Below are 13,259 nucleotides of genomic sequence, written 5' to 3' on the forward strand. Positions count from 1 at the left end.
ACAAGCTGCAGTAATATCATATGCTAAATTAAATTTTGTTTGATAATACATCATTTCTCCATGAACCTGTTATTTGTGTATACAATATTGCATTCTTAATTTGCACCAGTAACCTTGCGAGTGAAGTTTTTCCTGCTACTGCTTCAGTAGTACTGTAGTACTGTAGCACTGTACTGAAGTACTGAAGTAGTAGTAACACAAGTAGTAACCACAAGTAGTAACTTGTGGTATCCCCAACACTTTAAAAAGTGTCTTTTATTACTATCGTGTGCACATGAAATTTTCTTTTTGTTCGCTATCTTGTTAAGTATGCTGGAGTGTGTAGTCATGGAAGTACTTTGTGAGATTATATCTATTAAACCATTGGAATATGACCTGATTTATTGTAAGAAGATCAGAGCATAGCTCAAGTGCTCAGTGCATTATCCTAAATGAAGCTTTGTCTCTGAGGGCTGCCATGGCCTTCAACTTTACCAGTATGTTTTAGCCATTGATTTCCCTTTAGAACATAAATGCTGTAATAATACTGCTCGGTAAATGTTTCTTCAGTATTGAATAACTGCTTCTTCTGTCAAGGGGATGTCAAATTCTGTTCCCAACCTGTCTGTCATGTGTTACTTCCTTTACATCTATCAGCAGAGATGAGCTAAATAAGTTTGGTAACTCAGTTTTGAAGGAAGTGCAGGTTGAAAATAAAGTCGAAAGTTTCAAACTTTTCGAGGTTTACTTGTTCACATATCTTTGATTGCAATGGGTCCCAGCCCTTCCAGAGAAAACCTGACTGCTGTTGCAGCCATTCTTCCACTCTGAATAACGCGTTCTGCTCATGCCTCCTCGTGTGCTTGCACACCCTACTCTATCCTGACACTGTTGCTCTTCCCTCTTCACCTCATCCTTCAAAGCCGCAGGCAGCTCCTTTCTCACCTTCTGGAGCACAGTTTGTTGTTTGTTTGTTTTTTTGTTTTTTTGTTTTTTTTTTTCCAAAGCAACCTAAGGGTGGGGAGGGAGAGAGAAAAATCAAATACTGAGGCTGAAGGGGGCTGTGGGCTGGTAACCAGTGGGCTGTCTAGGTGAGAATGAATGGAGCCCCTAGGAGAGCTGGAAAGATGCTCAGGTGAAAGTGGCTGTGAGTTGAAGGTAAGGGGATTGCAGAGGTTAGCTGGAAGCTGAACAGGATGTGACTCAGCTCTGGGTGTCACAGCTTATCATTTTAGAAATGTTTTATTTTTTAAATTACTAGCGTTTATATTTTCTGACTTTTTTTCATGTATTACAAGAGGAGACAAGTACTAATCATTGGGGCATTTTCCCAGCATAAGATCATAAAATTTCTGCGTGATGCATGATATGTATTCCTGTAATTTAATCATCTAGAGTGTTCATTCGGGGTGTAAATGCTGGAAACAATGATGTTTCTGAGCTGATTTACGAGGTAATGCACTTTGTAATCAAACCTTCTATGTGCTGTTTCTAAAATATCAAGTGTTATAAAATTGCTGATAGACAGAAAAAGAACATTGAAAATGGGCTTAAATTCTCAGTGCGCAGCTGCGGATGAGAATCGGTAGGAAATAGAGTGATACAGAAGCAACGGCAGCTATATCGCAAAGTTTAGTAACGGAGTTGTTGAATGTCTGGGAAACAGGTGCACTCATTGCATTGAGTATGATTTTGTGTTGAGAGTTATGTAGTTCCAGATTTACATTTTAGACAATATTTTAATAGTAAAAGCTCTTGTCACAGATCATGAAAAATTGCCTGAACCACCTTTCCCAGAGGAAATTCTATGTGTAACCTTTCTGGGGGAACAGAGAAGTTATTTCAGTAGAAAATGGATGTCAGGAGAGTATTGGTTGTATATTTTAGTTTACTTATTTGTAATTTACCACGTAGGGGAAAAAAGGAAGTGTCACCAAGGTGATTGGGCAGGTAGCTTCACCAGTTAGCAACAGGTAATGGGAGGCGATTATTATAGTCTGGGGACTGTCTCTCTGAAGGCCGAGGGCTCTGTTTGCCATGACAGCCCTCAAGACGTGGGACAGAGAACTATGGCTCCTGCCTTTCAGAAATAATATCACCCAAAGCATTAAGCATGTTGGAGGTAATGGCAGTGGTGTTTAAAATGCTGGGATTTGTTTTTTAAAGGGGTTTTAAATAAAAGCATTTCAAGAAGGGATTTAAAGAGTTTTTCAGTAAAGAAGTTGGTATTCATGCAAAGTTTCATACTTCTAAGATTGATAAATTATTATCTGAGTGAAATTAGAAGCTATTTTAGGTCATGAGTTGTATATACAATAAGCTATGATGCTGGGAAGCCTAGTGTTCTTGGCTTTTCTTCTATGTGATAATACAGATATGTCTGAAATAAGTAAATAAATGCATAATACATAAAAACAACAAAAGGGAGAAAATGGAGTAATACTGAGTTGTGGAAATGACCTGGATTAGATAGGATTTAGATCAAAGAGTAGCTATAAAAGAACCAAAGAGGAATTGTCATTGACTGTGGAACCAAAGTTGCCCAAACCCAAATTTTGCAGAACTTTTATTAATGAGGCAGAACAAAACACAAATGAATTCACTTTTGACTGCAGGAGTTACTGACCTGATATAATCAAGGCCCAAGAAAGGATAGCACTGTGCAGTACTTCAGTTTATATTTTAAAGATACATGTGTTTATAGTTCCAGAAGGCTAAAAAGTCCTCAGAATACTTTGCTAAGGTGAGTAAAACCTCTTTCCCACTGCAGCTTACTCAGCACCTGGAAAGAGAGTTCATAAAAAATACAGGGGAACATACTTCATTGCACAATGACTGTCCCACCAGAGAGAAAAGTCTTCAAGATTGTAATAGTGACCTTGTTTTTTATGAGCACTTCGAGAGCAGAATTACAGATATAGATCTTTATTGGATCCTGGTGCACTTGTAAAGCTCATAAGGAAGGAATGATTGTGGGTCCCTTTTGAAATCCTGCTTTGTAACCTAGCCAATTTAGGCTAGCTTTGCTAGACATTAGTCTAGAGCACAGGATGTGAACCAGGCAGAGCTCAGTAAATACAGAACATTAACCTCATATGTGTATGTGTGCTTGGGTTAATAAAACTGCATCCAGGGTAGCAAAAGAAATTAAGATATTTTATTAAGAGGTTTTATTATTATGACTTAGATTTTTGTCCTGTGTGAGGCCTAGTTTTTTAATTTTATTTTAAAGTTAGGCTAATGGGGCACTTTTGTGTTGGAGCTTTGAGTACTGTATTTATACGAATAATTGTGAGAACATAGTTAATACAGAATAGCAATAAAATGCTTGATGGAGAGGATTTTGTTACAGATTACGTTTCTCCAGCCATTGAAGAAAATGACTGTTTTGCCCAGGAAGTGTTTCCTGGGAATGTTATTGGCTGATGCATGACTATTTCTGTTGCAGAACCAGCAGCAGGACACTGTTGTTATCCTCTGGTAACAGCCTGTTCCAGTGGCTTTATCTCATAAATAAATGAATGCATAAGTGTGCATTGGGGTGAATACACTTTAGGTAAAGGCCAGGCAAAGTAATAATCACAGGATTTGGTGTGACATTTTGCCAGCACTCACACATATTCCTGACTTTTCTAACATTTGTTTTTCCAACTCATAAATATTTCTGCAAAGTAGGCACACAGTTAAATGACACTGAGATTATGTATGTTAATAAAATGTGAGACAAAATGTGTTGATGCATGATGGTTTTTAATTAGGGGAGAAAAGAAAAAAAAACCTCTCTTTTAGAAGAGAGAAGGTATTCTGGAGAGCAAAACTTAATTGTCTCCATTTCTGTTACTTCCCAGTATGCTCTTTTGGAAAAGAAAAACCAACCAAACAAACAAATACCCCACAAAAAAAGAAATTTACACGTGCAATAAGAAAAGTAAGTTTGAATGCCCTGTGGAAGGCAGGAAGTTGTGGGAACATAAGCATTCCTTTGATTACGTTCAGTGAAACTGGGTTGTGTACTTTGTAAGAACCAGGAACAACTTCTAAGACCTTACACTTCCTAATCCTGTTGCAACTTTGATCGTTTCCCTTTTTAAGCAATGACTATAACTGGACCTAACAAAGAGAAGTGCTCAGACAGATAACTTTTATGTTTTGTAATATCTTTTTCATTCTAATGAAATCTTTCTCTCCATTTTAGACAAATATCACTTGCTGTGTCATAGCACATGGATTTCAGGACCACCTGTGAAGAGGTAGGATCAGATATTTTTTCTTTTCAAACAATAGTAGAATCAAAATCAATGAACTTTTAATCCTTTTTATATGCAAAATCATTTTGTTATCCCTTTTTTTCTAAAATGAGAGGAATTATATAATCAAATATAAGTTATTCAGCTGATCGCTTTATGATGGCAGACAGACTTCGTAGTAGAAGATGAAAGAGGTGTATTCATCACTAGCCAGATGTATTCATCACTAGCCCTCACCTCTGTCGTTCCAATTTACCTCTTTAGGCACAACGTAGGTGCAGGTAGCTGTGTTTCGTCTGAGCTTTGCTCTTAGTGAAGTGTTTATATCTGAAAGCCTGTACATGAAGAAAAACATCAGTGGAGCCAGAAATCTGCCTAGCGCCGTTCACCAAAATCAAGGGGGAAATGTAAAAGTATGGGGAACAGGTGGGTGGGGAGAGAGGGTAAGCTGTGAAGATGACCAAAGGGAAAAGCAATTCCATTCTGATTTCATGGGGAAAGAGAGTTATTTTTTGCTTAAAATACGTATAGTTTCATAATGTCAATGCAAAGTACTTCAGTCCCCCTCCACTAGAGATGGGGGAAGTGCTTTGCTTTCTGTGTTCATACTGACTTTGCCTTAAAGAAAGTAAATGAGGTGTGTTTGTAGGCATTAAAAAGGGCATCATATTTACTCAATGATTGTCTATGAACACATTATTTTAATGTCTTTTCACAACTTCAGGAATTGAGACACAGTGAGAACCATTTACACCAAATTACGTAATGATGTCAATGCATTATTATGATTAAAAAATCATGACAATTACCTGTATACTGAAAATTGCAAAAAATGTTCAGGAAGTTATGACTGGGAACAAGAAAACTGGTGATATATTTAAGTTTGACCATGATCCCATGAAAAAAGAGAAGTGAAGAGATAGGAACAGCACTAGAGCTAAGAGCTAACTGCAGCTAAAACCAATTTTGACCTGAGCTTCGATTGGTATAAATTAAGGGGGAACAGATAATAAGGCTAAAGAACATTAAATCATGACAGCATTCTGAAAGGAGTAGTAGGGTCAAAAATTAATATTGAAGTGAAACTTGCTTTTTGGGAAAGAATACTGTGATGGTTGTCCAGGATACTAGGTATTAGGCTTTAATACCTCAGAAGATCCATGCACAGTCTAAATTCTGTAATACAGTATATGTCAGATTATTTGCCTGGAAGGAAGCATTCTTGTCAGTTTTGAGCTCTGGTTTTTAGAATAGAATGTTTCAGGTGGAAGGGACTTACAATGATCATCTAGTCCAACGCCCTGACCTACTCAGGGCTGACCTGTTAAAGCATGTTATTTAGGGCTTTTTGTTTTGTTTTATTTTGTTTTGGTTTGTTTTTAATTTCTTTTTGAATGCACTTATTGAGGAAAAGAGGCAGATACATGTTATTTTCATAGGATTTTAATGTTAATTTTAAAGTAGTATTTATTAATATAGTTATTATTTAAACTTGTATAGATTATTAAGTAGCAATGAACTTCAGTCTGTGCCCAGCAGTAGTAACAAGAGCAGCCACAGAAACATGACCTGACATGAGTCCTATTTTAGCCTTTACAGTGCAACTACATTGACAGATCTGTTTCATTCTGTATCTAGCTTCTAACAGGGGCATCAATTTCAAATTTATCTCTTTAAAATTCAGCTGCTTTGTTGGAGCTTCCTTGATAGACAAGGGAAGGAGAGGGTGGCTTCACCCATCCTAAAAAAGCTCCCTGATCTGGAGACCCTAAAGAAGCTCCTTTAGCTTTTATATTAATAAAATTAAATAAGGTGGATTCAACCCCAGTTTGTCTGCTTTGTGTAAAATGAGTTTTTTGTCACAGAATCAGCAGTGTCACTTCCGAGAAATTCGGAAAACTATGATCTACATCTTTCTTCTCTAGACAATCGAAGTTAATAAAATATAGACTTTCAACCTACTTTCATCAAATGACGGTGTCTAAATAAATCATCATCAGCCTTATGCTTACACATAGTGTAATTTTTAACTAAAACCTCAGCACTATCATCGTAAGGCATAATCTACTTTGGTTTTTGTTCAGGTCAAAATATATTAAGCTGGATCTAAAAACCCAAGAGAGGGGAGGCAGCTGCAGCTCCGTGCCCTCCAACCAGTAGCAAGGGTGAGGATGCACACAGAGCACACGTATACACTACATGTATCCACATATATATGTATACACTTATGTACATGACCAGCCATGGAGATCACATACCAACACGCAGAGTACTCGCATGAGCACAGACAGCGCCAACAGCCTCATCCTGTTCCTCTCTCTGGCTGAGCAGGTCCACTCCTGAGAATATAAGTGTATGTGTGTACAGTGTGGATGCATCCAGCGGCGGGCCTTAGACAGTCTGCCCAGCAGCTGCCCTTGGATTCGAGCCTTCCCAGTTGCTGGCAGCTGGGCATACGAGCCCCTGAGGCCTCTGCCTCTCTCCAGCTGCTGGTACAGATCATCACACACATGCACTTTGTGCTGAGCTCCTACTGCAGATCTGAATAGTACAGTCAGCGGAGCCCAGTGAGCGATGCAGTTCTCCCAGAACCTACCGATAACTGAATTGCTCTCTATGATTTGTTGCCTATAATAAGCATTGATTATAATGAGAGCGTACACTTATACGTAGACAGGTCTAGTTTGGTGTCAATCTCAAAACTGACACCTGACGATCCTAATGATTATTTTCTTCCCTAAGCATCTTCTCGGTAGGCTGTGCTGCCTTTCAAGGCATCTTAAAGTAGTTTTATTCTGCAAGAGAATACGTGCTGTGCTAGACAATTCAAATGGCGCTACAAAAAGATGACGTCTTTCATACACACATTTTTTCTAAGGGAAACTACCTGGTATCTGATGATGGAAAAGTTAGAGGTTTTTTTTTTTTTTTCTTGTGGCTTCTTCACTTGCTACTTGTGGGAAACTTTCCACTGTTTCATATTTAATTATTCTAGATTCCGTGCTCTTTCCCCTTACTCATCAGGAAATGTGTCCATTGTACTGGTTCTTGTACTTATTCAAAAATTTCCAAACCATAAGACTATCCAGCTCCTCTTTTAGCCTTCATCCTGAGCTTTCTGAACTTTACAAGAACATAAATCATAGAGTCATTGGGTTCTTTAAACACTCTGCTGTACTCACTTGACCTTATTCTATATTCTGAAAACTATCTCTGGAAGATAACCTCAGTCTCTGACATAATACTGTCCTCTGCAGTGAAAGTGCCCTTCTGAAAAAATGAAGACTTGGGATGATTATAATGCATTAGAACATTTTCCGCTTAAATACATTTTTTTTTAAGTTGATATTTTCCATGTACTTTCTAAACAAGCTGCATGAGCAGCTTTCAAATTTCTCAAACTTTCTAACTTTTGAAATCTCATCCTTCACTTCTATTAGCTTGCGGGTTTTTTCCTAATATAACTTCAAACTTATTTGAATTAGTAAATATCCCATTCATTTTCACACTTACAGTATTTTCATCTGTTTTTACAGTACTGTCCATTGTTTCTTTGAAGGATTATTTTGAATTGGTAAACCAATTTTGTTTGTCTGCTGCTTTTCTGAATTTTATGAATATTCTTGTAGACTTCACAAAATTTATAATTTGATACTTTCTGTTGTTCACAGGTCTGGTGACCTCTATTTCAACACACATCTTGGGTTGTTGTTTTTTTGCCTGCCACGGAATGTGTTTTAATTTTTAAGCAGTATTTTGACTTCCTCATGACTTTCTTTCGTTTATCTTATTATATACTATTTTGGTCTGTTTCTGGTCACCTTTATGCCATTTTCTGATTTACACTTTTCAGCCTAAGCTGATGATTTCCTTTGTTTATAAATGCTATCAAATGGCAGTGCTGGCATTACTGCTACCTTCAGTTTGTGGGTTTTTTCTTAAACCCAGCTTCAACTCCTAATTTAATCCCATAATCACAATGTCTGTGAGAATGTCATGTAATAGGTGAATTAAATTTGAAGAAAAATACATTTTCTCACAATAGCCCTCAATTTTATGTTATCTTATCTCTTGGCCTCAACTGTAATGATATAATCCAATCCTGGTAAGCTTATTGGCAATTCAGACATCAAAACTTGTTTCTTTATAGTGTCAGAAAATGAAAGGTTTTGCTCTAAAAAAGTACCTTAGTTCAGTAAGAAGCTATATAATATATATATTTTTTTTCCAAATGTCTAATTTACATATTGAATTAATCAGACTGTATGAAACAAGGAAATTCTCTGTAAGACTTTATTCTTTCAAGAAAATCACTTATGATGAAAGCCAAATACTTACTTGGCAAATACCTGGCAAATCAAAGAAAAAGAGGATTAAATCCAAATTCAACGTTTTCCTGCAGTTCTTTCAGGTTGTAGTGTGAAATTCATGTGCAGGAATGTACTTGCTATCCTTTTCATTGGAAAATTTTGGTGTCTGGTAGAAGAGACTCTGAATGACAAGCTGAACACATCCCTGTGTATCTGGGCTGCCTTCCAATTTTTGACAATATAACTGCTTTTCACTTACGCTAGCAGCACCTCCGCAGAATGAGTAGCTGGACCATTTAAAAAAACATCCTTTATGTGGTTTTGACACATATTCCTACCTCTTGTATTCATTGCCATTACTGCCTTATACCTCTGATTCAATTTCCCTTTTTATTATTATACTTGTGATTATAAAGCAGTGACAGGCATATCTCCAAATACTCAGAGGTCAGCCTCAGTTCAAATAAGCATCCAAAAGTGCAGATATTCATCTGAACCGAACTACATATGTATTTAAGGCAGTTTCTACAACCCATTCTCCTTACTGGTGTCGGATTTTTGATGGTAGAAATAAATTTCAGGGCTTAAAACTAAATTGCGGAGGTTTAATTTAATTCTGCCAAAGCAGAAATTAAAAATCCAGGCCACCTTGTATAGAAAATGTGTTGAGAATTTTTTTTCTTTTCCTTTCTTCCACTGGTTCATGGACTAAACTATTCATAGAATCACTATTATGGGGTATCTATGATATGATAACTATTCTGGGGTATCTGTTGAAGTCTTCCTACTGATGTGAAACTAGAAGCAGCAAGCTAACCAAATTGTTTTATTACCGTAAGGCAAAAGAAAAAGATAAAATAGCATAAACAAAAAGATATAGTCATGTCTTGAACACTAATGAAGAGTATTTAAAATTGACTGAAATACTGAGTAAGTCTCCTCCAGAACAAAACATAGAAGAAGTTTTAGAAATTTTTTTCTTATCATAAATGGCAAAGAAAACAACAAATAGGGAAAAATGTAAACAACAAAAAAATTATTTAACAGAAAACCTGCCAATTGCCTTATTCAAACAAGGTGATTGAAAAATATTAATGTTGGAAGTTCTTCAGGAAATTGACTTTGAAATCATTAGGTATCTTTAAAGATGTTTCTCATACAGTATTAATTTTGGTGTATGTTTTGTAGAGACTTTTCTGCTAGCACAAAAGTGTAAACTGTAGCTTTCATGTCTATTTCCTCTGAAATTAATTCTTAATTATCTGTGAAGGCCATATATATTGCACCAAGCTGTTTATGGTATGTAAGCATTTCTAAATTCCTTTTAGGGAAGTTATTACGGACAGATCTTTTACACAGCCAATATGGACAATGTGCTGTAAGTCAGGGTATAATGGAAAAAGATTTTTAAAAGACCTTTTTTTCACAGTCTTGTTGGCCTTGTTGCTAATAGTGATCTGAGTGTTACCATATTCTTTGTAGAAGCAGTCTGCCTTGAGGGCTCTGACAACCTATGCTGTTCTCTGATAGTGATCTGAAGCAGAAAGTTCGACACAGACCGGTGTGGCAAAGCAAAGAGGGATCAGTTTTCAGACCCTCGTGTAGTTCAGGAAGAGTAAGCAGTTTCTAAACTCTTGCCAAGGACATCAGCTCTCAGTGTTCTTGTCTAACTCTGCTTAAAAAGGTGTAGAATGAGATGACAGAGGCAGTGATGTGCGGGTGCGACATTCACTGCATCTGTCACTTAGGTGACTCAGACCTTCCTTCATCACTGCTTTTGCTTGAAGTCACTGACTCCTCTCTCATATGGAAACTCATTCTTTCACCACTGTATGTTGCTTCCATATCCATTCCTTAGCCTACCTCACCCACTTCATAAACACGTGCAACTTCATACACTCAGTTTTCTTGCCCTCTTTACAACAGGTGCCAAACTCTATAAATAGGATGAAGAAAGGATGGTATAAATGTAAGCAGGGCAATGTTCTTGGCGATTTTGTCTCAAACATACAGTGAAGGTGTATTGGCTTAACAAACTGTCGTCAACTGAACTGTGCTTCTCTATCCATGTCTGCTGTAAGATGATGCAGTGTGTTGAATATTTGAGCACAAGAGGATGCCTTGCATGACCTCACACTGACAGTTACAGTAGCTCGGCTGGCGTGCCGTGTGCTGTTTTATTGCTGTAAGTTAGAAGTAGGGCAGAGCCCTCTGCCAGTGAAATGTAGAAGGCTTGAAGGGAAAATTTTAGCACACTTTTCTCATGGAATCTCTTAAAAATTAGTAATGAGAACTAAAGCGAACATCAGCCACAACCCCGGACCCCCACACCTCATCCACGCACACACATGCATGCCGTCTAAGCTCTTCAGATGCGAGAGACAGCAGGAGTATAGGCAAGACAGGTGATCTCCCTCCAACAAGAATAATTTTACTGGGGCCACATGGATGAAAGATGGTGTGCACAGTAATTTACATGAAAGCATACGTACAGGCTGTATTCCCTAGTTCCAGCTCTGGATAAGGACACAGGAGCTCATATCTTTATTTGGTTCAGTTTGATGGATGCTTTGAAGGGAGTGGGGGAGAGAAGAAAAAAGAAATTTCAGCAGACAAAAAGAAACATAATGAAATAATTAAATTCTAGTCTTTGTTCTCAAGGACTTCTGTTGAGCTTATCTAATGAAACTGAACTACATTCTTCTCCTTTACATGGTTGTTAATGCTGCTCTCAGGTAAGAGGGTGAAGGAGGTAGTGTAATTGAAGATTTAATTTTGAACTGTATCATAAACTAGCTTTCATAACGCCCAACAACAGTAAAGTGGTTCATTACATTTCAGAGTGTCTGATGTAAATAAGATCCTTGAGTGTGTGTGATCAATCATTACAAGGGCCAAAATGTTTTGATGTTCCCCAGCTTGGTTTCCTTGTTCAGACTGAATAAGCTCAGCCCACATGCATTTAGTAACCAACTTGAATTTTAATTTTATTCTAATGGTTAATTGTGTCTGCTATGGTTATGTGCCTCTAATTCCCACAAAGAAGCCCCTCAGCTTTTGCAGAAACACTGTTTGGAGATTTTCATAGAATCATAGAATCATAGAATCTTTATGGTTGGAAAGGACCTTTGAGATCATTGAGTCCAACCATACACACACAAAAAAACCCTCCTACAATCTCTGCCACTAGACCATGCCCTGAAGCGCCACATCTACACGTTTCTTAAATACCTCTAGGGATGGTGACTCAACCACCTCCCTGGGCAGCCTGTTCCAGTGCCTGACCACTCTTTCAGTAAAGTAATTCTTCCTAATATCTAACCTAAACCTCCCCTGCTGCAACTTCAGACCATTTCCTCTGGTCCTGTCATTATTCACCCAGGAGAAGAGGCCAACACCCACCTCTCTACGACCTCCTTTCAGGTAGTTGTAGAGGGCAATGAGGTCTTCCCTCAGCCTCCTCTTCTCCAAGCTAAACATGCCCAGCTCCCTCAGCCTCTCCTCATATGACCTGGTCTCCAGACCCCTCACCAACCTGGTAGCTCTCCTCTGGACACGCTCCAGCACTTCACCCAATTTTATAGGGTTATTGACCAAATCAGAAATGTGCAGTCAAGTAAGGCAGAGTTACTATAATCACTGTACCAGAGGCAGAATTTATTCCATTGCCAGTTATCCAGGGAGGAGGAAAAGCACATCTGCAAACTTTTCTGCAGCATTTTATAAGTGGTAGATGTTTGTAGGCTAGCCCCTTTTATTTGACCACAGTTATTTACAGGCCTCATTGTTCAACTTCCACAGTCACTTACTACCTCAGAACTCCATGGAAAGAGTCATCATCTGAGTCTGTAAAGCAGAAGTCTTAAGGAGAGGATGAGGGGAATTTAACTATTTTACATTCTCTTTATTTTAATGTCATAAGATTTTATCTATGATATGACACAGAATTTTTCAGTGGTACTGAAAAATATGATCCATTTAGTTGATTTGTCTGTCCATGTAAATCAGTTTCTATCTCATCCTGTTTTAAAAAAAAAGACACCTAAATACTAGAAGGCAGCTGTATCATGTTTTCTGACCAGAGCTTCCACTGACCTCAGTGTGAGTTCAGTGCATGGAACTCTTCATTTTTGTTTCTTCTTACTTAGTTTAAAAAGAATAAAAACAACATCATAGCTACTTTTGAAGTTAGGTCTGAGTTACACAGACTTTCTACTGGCGTTCAAGGGAAAACAATTTCCTAAGTTTGAGTGTTTAGCATGGAGCAGAAGTGACAGAACAGTTAGTCAGTGGAGAACATTATGTAGAGCTATTTAAAGGTTGTCCTCGACCTTTCCACCTCTATTAAAGCCTCTTGAGAGCAATTTAAACTTTTCTTCTGCCAGTTGCCTACTGTCAGTTCCATATTTGTGTTTGTTCTCCCCATGCTATGGATGTAAGGTATCAGAGCACATTATGGGGAGATCTTCCAAATCCTCTTTTAAACTCTTGTCTGAGAAAGAGACCTCAGATTCAGCCAGGTCAACCTTGGCAGTTAAAGTTCACAGCAAGACTTTTGCTTCCTTGATCTCCTCTCAAGCCAACTTTTTACAGACAGTGGATTGAAATCTGACCTGAATTAAGACAATGGAAGTTTTATTATTGACACTAATGAGTCCATGATTTTAAGTAGTTTTTATATATGAATTTTCTTCTGAGATACATACGTACATAAACACTTATC

The 13,259-nt window shown here is 37.8% G+C and overlaps 1 protein-coding gene across 5 annotated transcripts in view; it reads left to right on the forward strand.

The window, feature by feature from the left end:
* The window catches only part of SNTG1 (syntrophin gamma 1), a 352,251-nt gene that overhangs the window by 180,453 nt on the left and 158,539 nt on the right, over window positions 1–13,259 (forward strand). For all 5 annotated transcript variants that reach the window (XM_074577005.1, XM_074577004.1, XM_074577003.1 and 2 more), the window contains exon 2: window positions 4,175–4,229. In XM_074577005.1, the coding sequence (XP_074433106.1) occupies window positions 4,203–4,229 (27 nt within the window). In that variant the 5' untranslated portion in view covers window positions 4,175–4,202. The remainder of the gene's footprint in view (window positions 1–4,174; window positions 4,230–13,259) is intronic.

The sequence above is a fragment of the Larus michahellis genome, chromosome 2, assembly GCF_964199755.1.
Source record: "Larus michahellis chromosome 2, bLarMic1.1, whole genome shotgun sequence".
In the NCBI taxonomy this organism is placed as follows: Eukaryota; Metazoa; Chordata; class Aves; order Charadriiformes; family Laridae; genus Larus; species Larus michahellis.